We start from the raw sequence: 18,172 nt of genomic DNA, 5'->3' as shown, positions 1-18,172 counted from the left end.
CACCGTTTACATTAAATCGGACAAAAATATATACGGGATCTATATCTAAATCTGAACAGATTTTTACGAAACTTTGCACACTTCATTCTAGGCTTAATTCAGTACGCTGTGCCAAATTTCGTGCAAATCGAAAGATATTTAGGGACTTTGGTCCACCATTTACCTTAAATCGGACGAAAATATATGGGAGCTATATCTCATTCTGAACAGATTTTCACGAAACCTAGCACAATTCGTTCTAGACTTAATTCGGTACTCTATGCCAAATTTCGTACAAATCGAAAGATATATAGGAACTTTGGTGCACCATTTACCTTAAATCGGACAAAAATATATATGGGAGCTATATCTAAATCTGAGCCGATTTTTATGAAACTTGGCACACTTTATTCTAGACTCAATAAAGTGCGCTGTGCTGAATTTCAGCAAATCGAAAGATATTTTGGAACTTTGGTGCACCATTTACCTTAAATCGGACAAAAATATATATGGGAGCTATATCTAAATCTGAACCGATTTTCACGAAACTTAGCACAAATCCTTTTAGAGTTAATTTAGTACGCTCTGCCAAATTTCGTGCAAATCGAAAGATACATAGGGACTTTGGTGTACCATTTGTCTTAAATCGGACGAAAATATATACGGGAGCTATATGTAAATCTGAATCGATTTTCACGAAACTTGGCACACGTCATTCTAGACTCAATTCAGTACACCATGCAAAATTTCGTGCAAATCGAAAGATATATAGGGACTTTGCTGTACCATTTACCTTAAATCGGACAAAAATATATATGGGTGCTATATCTAAATTTGAACCGATTTTCACGAAACTTAGCACACTTCATTGTAGGTTTAATTCAGTACGTTGTGCCAAATTTCGTGCAAATCGAAAGATATATAGGGACATTGGTGTACCATTTGTCTTAAATCGGACGAAAATGTATATGGGAGCTATATCTAATTCTGAACCGATTTTCTCGAAACTTGGTACACATCATTCTGGACCTAAATCACTGCCCTATGCTAAATTTCGTGCAAATCGAAAGATATATAGGGATTTTGGTGCCCCATTTACCTTAGATCGGACGAAAATATATATGGGAGCCAGCAACGTACACAGGATTTCATTTCGGGGGGGGGCCGGTAGTACAAAATGAAAAAATTCGCTGTTGGAGACATAAATTTACTGTGGAAAAATTTCATTTCGGGGGGGCCCGGGCCCCCCGGGCCGCCCCCCTGCGTACGTCCCTGATGGGAGCTATAGATAAATCTGACCCGATGTTCACAAAACTTAGCACACATCATTCTGGACCTAATTCAGTACTCTATACCAAATTTCGTGCAAATCGAAAGATATTTAGGGACTTTGGTGGCAACATTTACCTAAAATCGGTTGAATTTTCCGATTTTTCCCAATTTTAATAGGCCAAACAAATGATCTGTGCCAAATATCATCCAAATCGGATTATAATTGCAACTTGTACATTGTTTACATTTTAACACAGACAGACGGACGGACATGTAAAATCGACTCAGAAAGTTATTCTATGCATATTCTCAAAAGGAACCATGGGTCTATCTCGATTATTTTTGCCTGTTACATGCATATGCAAAAAGACATAATACCCTGTACCACAGTGCGGTGAAGGGTATAAAAAATACACGACTGTTTTCAAAGAAAAGATTTTTCGAACAGAAAAATATACTTTTCCTATCGTCGGAAATGTATTTTCCTATAAGACAAGTTCATTCCTGATATATTTTCCTATAGTTTTCATTCAAGCATGATTTTTCCTATAAGTAACATTTATCGAAGATGTATTTTTCTTATTAGAAAATTTAATTGGAATGTCTCATAGCAGAAATTTTCATCGCTAATTATTTTCTTTTTACAGAAAAGCCTATCGCAGCCGTATTTTTTTTAATTAGTGTAGGGTACCCCAGAGTCGTTTCGATTTTCTTCTCCTGTACCTGCCCCCACCCTTGCCATAATTGCCTCTCCATAATGTTCATTCTTTAGCAAACTTTCTTTTCCAATAGTTCATTGTCTCTTGTTTTGCTATTTCCGTCTGCTTCTTTCTTTGCCAATTCTATACAAGAAACAAGTCTTTCTTCTTATTATGTTCTTGTTCATATTGTTGTCGATGTTGTTGTTGTTGCTATTGTTGTATTGTTTTTTTTCTATTGCCATGGTAAAGTGTTATAGTTTTATGTTTTATTGTTGTGGTGTTGTTTGCTTCTTCTTCTTCTCCAACTACAACTTGTTTCCACAAATGTTCTATGAATTTTATTGGTTTGGTTGTTGTTGTTCGACGGGGTACTTACTTGGAGTAGCATGTGGTCACATGAACATTATTGAAGTTATGGGTAAAAGTTTGTAGCATTTGAGTTGCTAGAGATAAAAAATGCTGGAGTGCTATAGACCCATACATGACTGGTTCTTTAAGACAGTCTCATAAAATGGAATATAATTGACGATAGGTGCATGAGTGTTTGTTAGTGGCAGTCTAATGTCATTTTAAATTTGCTAAATAGGGAACTTACAGGTGTGGAAATTTAGGATGGGAAGATACTTAAGATCCCTTTATTCATTCCGAAAGTCCTCATATTTGCCATAGGAAAAATAACATCCGACTGTTTTTATTAATGCCTAGCTGACACCTCATGTATATGTGTGATTTCTTTTTTTCAAACATTTTTTTTGGACCTACCACGACGTTTTTTCTTAATATTATGTACGTGTACGTCGTAGTCCCTCATAGATGTCCTGGATCTATTATAAATTTGTTTAGACTGCCTGAAGATCTATTAGTACTGAAGTCATATTACAAAATTTCTCTGAAATGACATTCTGAAGACCCCAATAGTAGTCGTGGATTTTTATACCCTTCACCACACTGTGGTACAGGGTAGTATGTCTTTGCGCATATGTTTGTAACAGGCAAAAGGAATCGAGGTAGACCCATGGTTCCTTTTGAGAATATTCATAGAATCACTTTCTGAGTCGATTTACGCATGTCCGTTTGTACGTCCGTTCGTCCACGTATATTTGTGAAAAATGTACAGGTCGGATTTATGATCCGATTTGGATGAAATTTGGCACAGTTCACTTTTTTGGCCCTTGGACGAACCCTTTGGAAATTGCAAAAATCGGTTCAGATTTAAATACAGCTCCCATATATATTTTCGTCCTATTTAAGGTAAGTGGTGTACCAAAGTCCCTATATATCTTTCGATTTGCACGAAATTTGACATAGCGTACTGAATTGAGTCTAGAATGATGTGTGCAAAGTTTCGAGAAAATCGTATCTGATTTAGATATAGCTCCCATATATATTTTCGTTCGATTTAAAGTAAATGGTGTACCAAAGTCCCTATATATCTTTCGATTTGCACGAAATGTGGCATAGCCTACTGAATTAAGCCTAGAATGATGTGTGCTAAGTTTCGTGAAAATCGGTTCAGATTTATATATATCTCCCATATATATTTTCGTCCGAGTTTGCGCAAATGGTGCACCAAAGTCCCTATATATCTTTCGATTTGCACGAAATGTTGCACAGTGCATTGTATTGAGTCTTGAATGACGCGTGTCAAGTTTCGAGAAAATCGGGTCTGATTTAGATATAGCCCCCATATATATTTTCGTTCGATTTAAGGTAAATGGGACACCAAAGTCCTTATATATCTTCCGATTTGCACGAAATTGGGCAAGGGGTACTGAATAAGGTCCAAAATGATGTGTGCTAAGTTTTGTAAAAATCAGTTGAGATTTAGATATAGCTCACATATATAGTTTTGTCCGATCAAAGTTAAGTTAAGATTTCGATATAGCTCATGTCAATGTTCTTTCGAAAAGGCGGAGTCTCTTAGAAGACATGTAAAATATACCCGAAGTGGTGAAGGGTATCATATATTCGGCCCAGTCCGACTTTAATACTTTCCTTACTGGTTTTAATTGAAATAGGTTCAGATTTCGATATAGTTCCAATATATATTTTCGACCGATTTCATGTAAGTAAAGAACCAAAGATCCAGCCTGTATGGGTTTGACCTGAAATTTTGCACAGTGTACTGAAATGAGTCTAGAATGAGGTTTGTGGTGTTTTGTCAAAATCTTTTCAGATTTATATATAGATTCTATATATATTTTGCACGATTTCACGTGAAATTTTGCGTAGATTGCGGAATGGCTTTTGTTAGAATTTATTGAAGTGGGTTCATATATGGAGCTATATATTTAATTTCCAGAGATCTTATACCTGTCAGATCAGCAGGATACTGTACCCATACAACCAAAATCATTAGAAACCAACATATTTTAAGCTTAGGTTCAATTGGCATAGATGTATTATTGTGGGTTACAATAACAAGCTTAGGACCTCTTCTTGTATATATATGCTGCTATTTTATTGATCACTGCTGTTTCTAGACTGCCTATCCTCTTCTATGCTCAATTTGTGCGTTTGTGTTCTAGTCCCTGCCACAGTTTTGTAAAACTCTTCTAATAACTTTTTCTTGTGTGGTGGTGTCAAAGAAAAGACAATCACTGCTGCTGCTTCTTCGGCTTCTAATGTTGTTGTGGTATAATCGAACTCACTTAAGTGTTTATTAGGATGTAACGAACGAAAAACTAAAATAAAAGCAAAATTTGTTGAACTGGAAAAATAAATATTTACCTTGGATGCCATTTTCCTCAGGATAAATATTTTCTTCATTAAGAAAAATATCAATTTCCCCATGCTACTCCCTCTCTATCTCTTGGCCCCCACCTACCAAACCGCCAACATTGCTCTTTGGTCCATGACTTATTTGTTATGATTTTTTTTTCTATTTTGAAAAAAAATGAAAGAAAAATAACAACAACAGAGCTAGGCACCAGCTCTAACCATGGTGTATGTATGAATGGATCTGGTGCTCCGTTCTATTACTGATGCTTTTGCTTCTTCTGATGATGATGACGTTACCAAGCCGCTTGACGATGTTGCCTGCCATTTCTTTTTTCATTACTCAGTCCAAAGAAAATAGTGTAGGAAGAAGAAGAAGAGGAAGGCAAAGAAATAATTTCTTGTTAGATCTTCCAACAAGTCAATAATAAATTGTAAGCAGCGCGGGAAAAAGAATGGGTGGTGGGGGTAAGGGGGGTTTGGATGGTGGATGGATGGATGGTTATTCTGCCTGCCTATGGCCACTGGCCGTTTACTTTTTTGCTTTTTGCAAAACTTGGTTAATTTGCACAACCTGAATAGTTGCAACAGGAGGAGGAACAGCAAAACAACAACAACCGACATAAGAAAAAAATAAACCAGCAAAAGCGGCAACTGTGAAGAGCGCCAATAGGCAGGCAGCTAGCCTGCCTATCTCAGCCACAACACCAGATAGCAGCAGTAAAAAAATGAAAAAAAAAAACTAAAACAGTAAAGAATAACAAATAAATTGCATTTGGATTTTTATGCTATTGAACTCTTTAGCAAGTTTCTCGAACTTAAAATTCAGTTTGTAACGAGTCTTTTGCGATTGAAGAACGAACTACCAACTAAAAATTGTTTATTTGAAAGACAACACAAATATTGGCTTTGTGTTGTGGTTCTTAGATTTTCATTCATTTCGGGGAAATTGGATTTTGTTTTTCGTTATTAGAAGAAATGTGAAATTTCGGAAAAAAATAATAATTCGAAGAAATAAAAAAAAAATAAGAGAATTAATAAGAAAAAATTGAAAAATTTAAAAATATAAGAAAATTATAAAAAATAAGAAATAATTAGAATATAAAAAATTAGAAAATAAATAAAAAAATAGAAAAAAAATAGAAAATTAATATAATACGGAAATATAAATTAAAAAAAAATATATTAACAAAAATTAAAAAAAAAATCCTACGAAAAAAAGTTTTATCTTTGGAAAGAAGTGCTAAAAGTTGGTATAGTAATGCGAAGTTGCTACTAATCCTAGTCTGGGATATTCTAAGAAGTCGTTCATTATATGATGCCTAAAAATTGTGTATAATATTTTAAAACAATTAGAAATATTCAAAATAAAATACATTATAAAAAATACAAAAAAAAAAAAAAAAAAAAAATTAAAAAAAAAATAAAAAAGGAAATAAATTCAAAATAATGTGTGTCAATATTTCCTAATCATGTGCCTAAACTTTATACCGATAAATATAAAATATCCTTTATTTGGGTACTTGAAAAATATTTTTTAAAAATCTACGCCTTATGGTAGTCTACAAAAAATATTTTCTTAAACCAGTAAGGAAAGTAGTAAAGTCGGACGGGGTCGACTATATGATAACCTTCACCACTTTGGGTATATTCTACATATATATCCTAACAGACGTCGTTTTGACCATTGGCATGAAATTGGATCCATAAACACGTCATTCTGCAATCTATACTAAATTTTTCATTTGGTCAGATATAGAGTTGCTTCTTACAATGGAACAAGTTATTTAAATCAATTTAAAACAAATATCAATCGGACAGATAAACAGGGACTTTAGTAAACCATTTACATTAAATCGGCCGAAATTATATACGGGAGCTATATCTAAATCTGACCCGATTTTCTCGAAACTTAACACACATCATTCTGGACCTAATTCAGTACCCTATGCCAAATTTCGTGCAATTTGAAAGATACTTTGACTTTGGTGGTCCATGTTCCTTAAATCGGACGAAAATATATATGGGAGCTATATCTAAATCTGAACCGATTTTCATGAAATTGAACACACATCGTTCTAGACTTGATTCATTACGCTATGCCAAATTTCGCTGAAATCGAAACATATATAGGGACTTTGGTGCACCATTTACATTAAATCGGACGAAAATATATATGGGAGCTATATGTAAATCTGAACCGATTTTCACGAAACTTAGCACACATCATTCTAGACATAAACCAGTACGCTATGCCAAATTTCGTGCAAATCGAAAGATATATAGGGACTTTGGTGCTTATATCGGACGAAAATATATATGAGAGCTATATCTAAATCTGAACCGATTTTCACGAAACTTAGCACATATCATTCTAGACCTAATTCAGTACACTATGCTAAATTTCGTCCAAATCGAGAGATATACAGGGACTTTGGCGCACCATACACCTTAAATCGGACGAAAATATATATGGGAGCTACATCTAAATCTGAACCGATTTTCTCGAAACTTGACACACATCATTCTAGACTCAATTTATTACACTATGCCAAAAATCGTGCAAATCGAAAGGTATATGGGACCTTGGAGCTCCATTTACCTTAAATCGGACAAAAATATATATGGGAACTATATCTAAATCTGAACCGATTTTTTTCCCCAATTTCAATTTAAAATAAAATAAAACAAGTGAAAAAGCGTTAAGTTCGACCGGGTCGAACTTTGGATACCCTCCACCATAGATATACTGACAGGTACTGGAAACGAAAATATAGGGAACATACCAAAAAGTGGAACTATACCGACATTTCTAAAAACGGATTATGTAAACCATAATACAAATTTTCAGAAATTTTTTAATGGACAATTATACCCTCTGCCTTATTGCTAATGAGGGTGTATAGACTTTAGACTGTGCCTCATCGAAATATTGGTTCTAGACCCCATGTTTCTTTGGACCAAATCCGTTTCAGAAAATTTAGTTTTCATCCAAACTTTGCCCATCTTATTATTTCTTCCAAAATTAGTTCAAGTTCGAACATGGGGGAATATTGGTCTAAATGCGGGTATAGTTCATTATCGAACCTTACGTTCTAATTTTTTATTTCGCTAACCTCCGCGGGTGAAATGATTACAACAGAGACTTAAAGCCAAACTATAAAAATCAAACCAAAAATATAAAAAAGCGGATTATATGGGGACTACCCCTAAAAGGGGCCGAATATTAATAATTTTTGGTAGGAAGATTTGTTACCATATACGACTACAAAATACCAAATTGCAGCAAATTCGGTTGAAAAACGCGCTCAAGAACCGCAAAATACCGAAAATTGGGGGTACCCTTACATGGGGACCGAAAAAAATTGAACTATATTCATAATTTTTTGTGGAGAGATTTTCTACCTAATAAGAACTCAAATTACTAAATTACAGCCAATTTGGTGAAAAAAATCCGGTCAAAACGCCCCAAAATACTGAAAATTAGGAGGTAACGTTATATGGGGGCTACCAGAAAAAGTGGACCTGTATTTATAATTTTTTGGGGAAACATTTAGTACCCAATAAGAACCCAATGTAGGAAATTTCAGCGAATACGATTGAAAAAACGCGCTCAAGAACACCAAAGTGGACTGATAAAGCCCATCTTCGAACTTGACCTGCCTGTAGTCAAAAGACGACTCTATGCCAAATTTGGCGAACTATCTCAATTCGTTTAGACGTTAGAGTGATTATTGACAGACAGACGGATATGGCTATATCGTCATACACTTTACGCTGATCAAGAATATATATACTTTATGTAGTCGGAAATGATTATTTCGATGAGTTACAAACGGAATGACAAAATTAATATACCCTCCATACTATGGTGGAGGGTATAAAACTTTCAAAAAGCCAGAAAAAATATTTTCTCCGATTTCGAATAATCTTCTTTAAAATTTTAAATTGTCCTAACACATTTCAGGTACTTAGGATAATAAAATCCAATATCCTTCTGACATCAATGAGAATTGACCAAGTGACAATAAGTGAGATGGTCATAAAATCCTCGCACATGTGTTCAGGATGTCTGTCTGTCCATGGCATGGCAGGATGTTAGGGGGATTTTCCAAGCAGATGTGTTTTACATGTTTTGGATATTTGCAGCACATGTAAAACCATGTCGTGTTGGATTTTCAAAAAAAAATACGTTCGTACGATTATGATGGTATTTAACAATGTCATCATCATCGTCGTGATGAACGTCATTATCATGATGACTACGATGAGCTGTTAGTTAGCTACTAAATATGACTATAACATGTCATGTTATGACTCTTGTTATGACAGTGTACCCATGAAAGTAAGAGGGGGAAATATTAAAATGTGTTGTCATAAAACTTGGCAACAATGACACATGTGGAAATTTGAAAAAACAAAAAAGTGTCCTCATGTTGGAGAGACAATAAAGTGGTTTGGGTGACCAAAACCGAGGGTCTCACTTTTTCGTGTGCGTGCGTTTTTAATTTCCATAATATAATTTAAATCTTATTATACGATATTAAAAATGGATTATCCCATAATATGGTTATAAAAACAAAACAAATAATAATAAAGCAAAATTAAATTAAATATATTACATGTCACACATTTTGGGTGAACGGTGGTCTTGGTTGAGCATTTCCCAGTTTTAAAATACTGAACAGGTAGCCGCATTATTATTATTTCTTTTGAAAGTGAAAGGGTGTTGTTTATGATTGGTTTATGTTTTGTTTTGCGTATACCTGACACCAATAATTTCAAATGGGATTTTTCACAAATTACAGCAGGTGTTAAATAGTAATCTGAGAGTGAATGTATGTGTGTCCATAGTTTCGGTTTAATCAATGATTAAAAATAGTTCATTGGAATCGTAGGACAACGTATCGATTCTTCTTTGGAAAAATTAGGTCACTTAAATTCGGCGAGATTAAATTAATCCCCACTACAGGTGATAAAATACCTGTAAGAGGATACACATCGAATTTTATAGTCAATAGGGGATTAAACGCCTTAGTGGATTTTTAGAAAATATATTTTGAAGTTACCATAAGGCGTGGATTTTGTAAAAAAAACCAGTAAAGAAAGTAGTAAAGTCGGACTGGTTCGACTATATGATGCCCTTCACCACTCTGGGTATATTCAACAAATGAATTCTAATAGACGTCGCAGTAAAATGAAATTGGATCCATAAAAATATCAATCTGAAACCTACAATGGGACAAAATTATGTACCTAAAATTTTAAGCAAATATCAATCGGACACCCGTTGATTATTGGGATAAATATCTGATAAACATGAGGAGTTTGGAGCACCTATATCTAAATCTGAACCGATTTCAACGACACTTGCCAGTGATAATTTATATATCACTGTACAACATTGTGTGACAATCGGATAAACTTTGGGTCTTTAGTGCACAATTTACATAAAATCGGAAGAATAATTATATATAGAAGCTATATCTAAATTTGAACCGATTTCCACGTAACTTAACACACATCATTCTAGACTTTATTCTGTACGCTATGCCAAATTTCGGGCAAATCGAAAGATATTTAGGGACTTTGGTACACCATTTCGCCTAAATCGGACGTAAATATATATGGGAGCAATATCTGAATTTGAACCGATGTGTAACTTAGCACACATCATTCTAGACTTTATTCTGTACGATATGCCAAATTTCGTGCAAATCGAAAGATATTTAGGGGCTTTGGTGCAACATTTACCTAAAATCGGACGATCATATATATATGGGAGCTATATCTAAATCTCGACCGATTTTCAGGAAACTTAACACACATCATTCTAGACCTAATTTATTACGCTGTGCCAAATTTTGTACAAATCGAAAGACTTAACTTTGGAACTCTGGTGTACCATTTACATTAAATCGGACGAAACTATATATGGGAGCTATATCTAAATCTGAACCGATTTTCAGGAAACTTGGCACACACCATTCTGGACCCAATTCATTACACTGTGCCAAATTTCGTGCAAATCGAAAGATATTTAGGGGCTTTGGTGCAACATTTACCTAAAATCGGACGATCATATATATGGGAGCTATATCTAAATCTCGACCGATTTTCAGGAAACTTAACACACATCATTCTACACCTAATTCATTACGCTGTGCCAAATTTCGTGCAAATCGAAATATATATGGGGACTTTGGTACACCATTTACATTAAATCGGACGAAAATATATATGGGAGCTATATCTAAATCTGAACCGATTTTCAGGAAACTTAACATACATCATTCTAGGCTTAATTCAGTATGCTGTGCCAATTTTCGTGAAAATCGAAGCATATTTAGGAACTTTGGTGCACCATTTACATAAAATCGGTCGAAACTATATATGGGAGCTATATCTAAATTTGAACCGATTTTCACGAAACTCAGCACACATCATTCTGCACTTAATACAGAACGCTCTGCCAAATTTCGTGCAAATCGAAAAATACTTAGGGACTTTGGTGCACCATTTACATTAAATCGGACGAAAATATATATGGGAGCTATATTTAAATCTGAAGCGATTTTCACAAAACTTAGCACACATAATTCTAGACTCAATTCAGTATGCTGTGCAAAATTTCGTGCGAATCGAAAGATATATAGGGACTTTGGTGCACCATTTACATTAAATCGGATGAAAATATATATGGGAGCTATATCTAAATCTGAATCGATTTTTACGAAACTTAGCACACATCATTCCAGGCCTAATTCATTACGCTGTGCCAAATTTCATCCAATTCGAATCATAAATGCGACCTGTGTTTTGGTTACAATTTAATATCTACAGACGGACGGACCGACGGACATGCCTAAATCGATTCAGAAAGTGATTCTATGCATATTCTCAAAAGGTACCATTGGTCTATCTCGTTTCTTTGGTTCCCATGCTCTGAAAAGGGAAACATTATTCCCGTCACATAATCAATTTTTTTTTGTATGTCAACAACATCCCGGATGATTATTGTACTTTTAACACATAATATTATTCCAATAGGGGGGCCAGCCACAATGTGCTGCTGTTCAATTAATAATGCAATGCCATGCAACGTAACTCCCAATGCATTTGGAACATAATACCACTAACATGCTAACACTATTTCCTTCTTCGTCCAATGGCGGCCACTCAATGTGGTCGTCTGTATGGTAGTTAGTTAGCAACCAAGTCAAAATCTCATTAAAAATACATGGTCAACTTGTAATAGCCACTCACTTCACAGGCCGACAGACGCGGACAGACAAACATAGACGGCGGCAGCGACATCGCCTCCACAACACCGCCACCATCACAGCCAACCAACATCATCGTCAATACAACAATAAAGTATTGATAGTGGACCCGGTAGACATGGTTAATCCTATCGGAACACAAAGAAAAAATAAACACCACTACTACAAGTCCATAGTCTCTGTCCGTCCAGTCCAGAGAGCTTTGACATGCAACAATGACGGCTGACTATAACTAAGTTAGTTAACGGTATTGCCATTAGAAAGATATGGATGGTGGTAGTGGTGTGGAGTATGGTGTTGGCCAAGATGAACGAAGTGAGGAGTCGAATAGAAGAAAAAATCAGGTTTATTGCGGCTTTGGCAGGCAGTTGAAGTAATACATCTTTGCCGCAACTAGTTGCATGCAACATGTGGCCAATAAAAAACCAAAAACTTACAACCAACTAGCAATGTCTTATGTTTTAAATCTTTGCAAAAAATCCGTAGACTAACTTTAAAATGCAGAGGGAGTCAAGTCAACCATTTGAACCATTGTTCCACTTTTTAGCTGGCTCGTCGGCTGGCTAGTTAACCAACCTCATACCGTCAGACCACCTAGAGGGGGCCAACATTCAAACTTATCCATATTCAGACAATATTTCACAATAACGACACATTTGAACTTTATCGCAAAAATATAACAAATCTGTAACGCTCGCGGTTCCATGATAAATCTTCGCCAGCAACATCATCATCATCGTCGTCCGAACCACCATCATGATGATCGTCATTAGTATTCACATCAACAGCACATTCAATTCAATTTATTGTTGACATATCTCTTACAACAACAACTATGAAATCCGTGTGGCAGCACAAACATGCATTGTGTGCCATCATGCGTCTGTGTTTGTCCGTCTGTGCATCTGGTGCATTCTTGACACCACTGCAAATGGATTTCTCTGCCTCATTTGTTGGCAAAAAATTGGGTCACTACTTATTTCTTTACTCGATGTGGAGATTTTATAAAAAAAATTAAATTTTTTTTAAATATTAATTTTTTTGCTGACTACCTGGATTTTTTAAAAATTATTTTTTATAGATTACCATAGGGCGTGGATTTTTATACCCTTCACCACACTGTGGTACAGGTTATTATGCCTTTATGCATATGTTTATAACAGGCAAAGGAAAGGAGATAGACCCATGGTTCCTTTAGAGAATATGCAGAGAATCACTTTCTGAGTCGATTTATGCATGTCCGTCTGTCTGTCTGTCCATGTTAAATTGTAAACAAAGTACAGGTCGCATTTATGATCCGATTTGTATTAAATTTGGCATAGGTCACTTATTTAGCCCAAGGACGAACCCTATCGAAATTGGAGAAAATCGGTTCAGATTTGGATATAGCTCCCATATATATTTTCGTCCGATTAAAGGTTAATGGTGCACTAAGATGCACGAAATTTGGCACAGCGTAATGAATTAGAACTAGAATGATGTGTTTTAAGCTTCCTGAAAATCGGTTCAGATTTAGATATAGCTCCCATATATATTTTCATCCGATTTATGGTAAATGGGGCATCAAAGTGCCTATATATCTTTCGATATACACGAAATTTGGCATAGGGTACTGAATTGAGTCTAGAAAGATGTTTGTTAAATTTCGTGAAAATCGGTTTAGATTTAGATATAGCTCCCATATATATTTTCGTCCGATTTAAGGTAAATGGTGCGTCGAAGTGCCTAAATATCTTTCGATATGCACGAAATTTGGCATAGTGTTCTGAATTAATAACTAGAATGATGTGTGCTAAGTTTCGTGAAAATCGGTTCATATTTAGATATAGATCCCATATATATTTTCGTCCGATTTAAGGTAAATAGTGCACCAAAGTCCCTAAATATCTTTGGATTTGCACGAAATTTGGCACAGCGTTCTGAATTAGGCCTATAATGATGTGTGATAAGTTTCGTAAAAATCGGTTCAGTTTTAGATATAGCCCCCGTACATATGTTCGTCCGATTTAAGGTAAATGGTGCACTAAATACCCTTTATATCTTTCGATATGCACGAAATTTGGTATAGCGTACTAAATCGAGTCTATAATGATGTGTGCTAAGTTTCGAGAAAATCGGTTCAGATTTAGATATAGCTCCCATATATAGTTTCGTCCGATTTAAGGTAAATTGTGTGCCAAAGTCCCTATATATCATTCGATTTGCACGAAATTTGGCTCAACCTACTGAATTAAGCCTAGAATGATGTGTGTTAAGTTTCCTGAAAAACGGTTCAGATTTAGATGTAGCCCCCATATATATTTTCGTCCGATTTAAGGTAAATGGTGCACCAAAGTCCCTAAATGTCTTTCGATTTTCACGAAATTTGGCATAGCGTACTAAGTTGAGTCTATAATGATGTGTGCTAAGTTTCGTGAAAATCGGTTCATATTTAGATATAGCTTCCATACATATATTTTATGGTAAATGGGGCACCAAAGTCCTTATATATGTTTCGATTTGCACGAAATTTGGCACAACGTACTAAATAGAGTCTACAATAAAGTGCTCTAAGATTCGTAAAAATCGGTTCATATTTAGATATAGCTCACATATATATTTTCGTCCGATTTAATGTAAATGGTGTACCAAAGTCCCTATATCTTTCGATTTGCACGAAATTTGACACAGGTCTAGAATGATGTGTGTTAGGTTTCGTGAAAATCGGTTCAGATTTAGATATAGTTCCCATATATATTTTCGTCCGATTTAAGGTAAATGGTGCACCAAAGACCCTATATATCTTTCGATTTGCACGAAATTTGGCATAGCGTACTAAATTGAGTCTAGAATGATGTGTGCTTTCTTCCTGCGGAAGCGCTGCAGGTATCCTTCTTCCTGTGGAAGAGCTGCGGGTATTCTTCCTCCTATGGAAGAGCTGCAGGAGTCTTCTCCCTGAGAAGAGCTGCAGGTGTCCTTTTTCCTGTGGAAGAGCTGCATACGTTCCTATGGAAGAGCTGCAGGTATTATTATTCCTTTGAAAAAGCTACAGGCGTTCTTCTTCCTATGGAAGAGCTGCAGGAGTCCTCTTCCAGTGGAAGAGCTGCAGGTATTTCTTCTTCCTATGGAAGAGCTGCAGGTATTCTTCTTCCGTTGAAAGAGCTGCATATATTCTGTTTCCTTTGAAAAAGCTGGAGGTATTATTCTTCCTGTAGGAAAGCTGGAGGTATTCTTCCTATAGCAGAGTTGCAGGTATTCTTCTTCCTGTGGAAGCGTTGCAGGTATTCTTCTTCCTATAGGAGAGCTGCCTGCAATTTTCTTCCTAAAGGAAAGCTGGAGGTATTTCCCTTCATATAGGAGAGCTGTATGTATTCTTCTTCCTGTACAAGAGTTGCAGGTATTCTTCTTCCTGTGAAAGAGCTGCAGCTATTCTTCTTCCTGTGGAAGAGGGGCACCAAAGTTCAGTTCTTTCGAAAAGTCTGTTAGGTGACTTTGTAGAATATACCCAAAGTGGTGAAGGGGTATCATATAGTCGGCCCAGACCGACTTTACTACTTTCCTTACTGGTTTAAAAATTATTTTTTCTGACTACCATAAGGCGTGGATTTTTTTAAAAATTATTTTTTTTTGTGTGGATTTTTAAATTTTTGTTTGTCCCCTATATGTTCTATGATTTTATCCACACTCCCCAAGCTAAGAATGATTGATCATAAACATTACAGATCACACATAAACATATCTCCCCCCATAACACCTATTTATCTACCTTTATTCCCCACCCCTTCATTTACAACTCCCCAGCAAACCACTGCTGTAGACAAAACAAGTTTTTATTGAAATTGTCCGGCTTTTTTTGTATTGACTTTAGAAAAAAATGGCACAATTATTTTATAACAAAAAAAACCGACAACCAGCTAAACAGCCAGCAAACCAGCTAGCAAAAGCAGTCAGTCTGACTGTCTGTCTGTCGCTCCGTTAAATTCACTACCACCAATCAAGTCAGCAATGAAATGTGGGTAACATGAAAATAATTGACGGTCTGTAAATGACACCAAAAAAACAAGTTGAATGGTTGGACGGTTGGATGGCTGGTTCGATAAATGGATGGACGTATAAATGGCTGATTCGACTTTAAAGCGGACTTACATAGTACCGGCATAGTTGTTGGAAAAGGGGGGAGGAGAGGGTGTTATGTTTGACCATTACTGCCACTATTATTATTGTTGTTGTTATTATCAAATCATAGAGGCGAGCAGAAGAAGAAGAAAAAATAATGGAAATTTTATATTAATATTATTAGCTATGCCGGAGGAGGGGTACGACATATCCAGCATGTGGCTATATGGAGGCATTACAAAACATTTTTTTGTTGTAAGCGGATAGCCCATAAAAACCATTTTAAAATATAAAAATAAATTTAAATTGTATTCAAATGCATTTTCGAGGTTTGGACTTTGCATACGAAGAGGGGAAGAAATTGGTGTAATAAAATTTAGATTATATAATTTTTAAATTATTACTATTATTATTATTTTAATTCCAATTATCCAATCAAATAAAAAAAAACTGAGGGTATTCAATTTCATGACTTTATTTCCATTTAAGGTCCAGGCACTTCTTCACAGACAACAACGGGGGTCTTGGTGTAATGGACTCCTTAGGAAACGATCATAAAGTATGGGGTTTTAAATTATCATTTCTTTATTAGTCACCCCTTCCCCGTCCCTTTTCCACACATGCTAGAACATATTTTATGTGGGTGTCATAAAAGTGTCATGCTGTGTTTTCTAAGGGGTTGGGGGAGGCGAAGAAGAGGTTTACTGCATTTCTTCTTCGGCGATAATATCTGTTTAGTGTTTTTCCTCTCCTTTTTTTGTGGTTCGAAGATCGTGTTTAATTTCAGTTTTTTCGGAATAAGAATTTTTCCGTTTTATTTATGATAAGGCAAAGATAAATGATTTTTCATCTTGATGGGAAGCGGAGGGGGAGATGGAGACAGGAAGTTGTTAGAATGTAAAATTAATCTCAACACACACACAAATTTGTTTGATGATATATGAAATGGGATACTATATTTAGAAGATATTTTATCACACTCAATTGAGATCGTATAGATTTTAAGTAAAGTTAGGAATGGGGCTGAAGAGGGGGAGGTTTTAAGGGGAAATGTAAAATCCATCAAAAGGGAGGTGTTACAAAAAATTAAAATCAAAAAACCCAAAATTAATAAAATTCTATATAAAAAATGCGATCAAACATGTTTGATGTTGGTTTAAAACGAATTCAAGTTTGATCAAACATGTTTGAAGTTTGAAATAATTTATTTATATTTTTTCTTAATTTTAAACAGCGACACTGTAGGGTTTACATTATATCGGTCCACTTTTTGTTATAGCCCCCATATAAAGGTACCCCCCCAACCCCAAACAAATTTCGGTATTATCGAAACCTATCCAATTTTGACATTTTGGGGAGTTTGGTTACGTTTTTCAACCGAATTGTCTGTAATTAGGTGTTTTGAGTTTTCTTTGGTTGGGGCGGTAAATCGTCATACTAAAAATTATAAACATCGGTCAATCGTTGGGTGTAGCCTCCACATAAAGGTTCAACCCATTTTACAGGCCCCAGGAGCATTTTCTAAATGAAGTACATTTTATACCCTTCACTGCACTGTGGTACAGGGTATTATGTCTCTGTGCATACGTTTGTAACAGGCAAAAGGAAACGAGATAGACACATGGTTCCTTTTGAGAATATGCATAGAATCGCTTTCTAAGTCGATGTATGCATGTCCGTCCGTCTGTCCATGTTAAATTGTAAACAAAGTACAAGTCGCAATTATGATCCGAATTGGATAAAATTTGGCATAGGTCACTTATTTGGCGCAAGGACGAAATTCGGAAAAATCGGTTCAGATTTAGATAAAGCTCTCATATATATTTTCGTCCGATTTGATGTAAACGGTCCCTATATATCTTTCGATTTGCACGAAATTGGGCACAACCTAATGATTTAGAACTACAATGATGTGTTTTAAATTTCGTGAAAATCGGTTCAGATTTAGATATAGCTCTGATATATATTTTCGTCCGATTTTAGGTAAATGGTGCACCAAAGTCCCTATATATCTTTCGATTTGCACGAAATTTTGCACAACCTAATGATTTAGAATTACAATGATGTGGGTTAAGTTTCCTGAAAATCGATTCAGATTTATATATAGCTCACATATATATTTTC

General features: G+C 35.5%; 1 protein-coding gene across 1 annotated transcript in view; it reads left to right on the top strand.

The window, feature by feature from the left end:
• LOC133335871 (serine-rich adhesin for platelets-like) overlaps positions 1-18,172 on the top strand; it is a 49,322-nt gene that overhangs the window by 10,833 nt on the left and 20,317 nt on the right. Inside the window, exon 3 of the mRNA XM_061544163.1 lies at positions 17,759-17,775. Within this exon, the coding sequence (XP_061400147.1) occupies positions 17,759-17,775 (17 nt within the window). The remainder of the gene's footprint in view (positions 1-17,758; positions 17,776-18,172) is intronic.

This window comes from Musca vetustissima, unplaced genomic scaffold (genome assembly GCF_032173495.1).
Source record: "Musca vetustissima isolate MV318-11 ecotype Yass unplaced genomic scaffold, APGP_CSIRO_Mvet_v1 utg35359, whole genome shotgun sequence".
Classification (NCBI taxonomy): domain Eukaryota; kingdom Metazoa; phylum Arthropoda; class Insecta; order Diptera; family Muscidae; genus Musca; species Musca vetustissima.
Note: the sequence above shows the minus strand (reverse complement) of the source record. Positions and strands in the feature narration are given on the sequence as shown.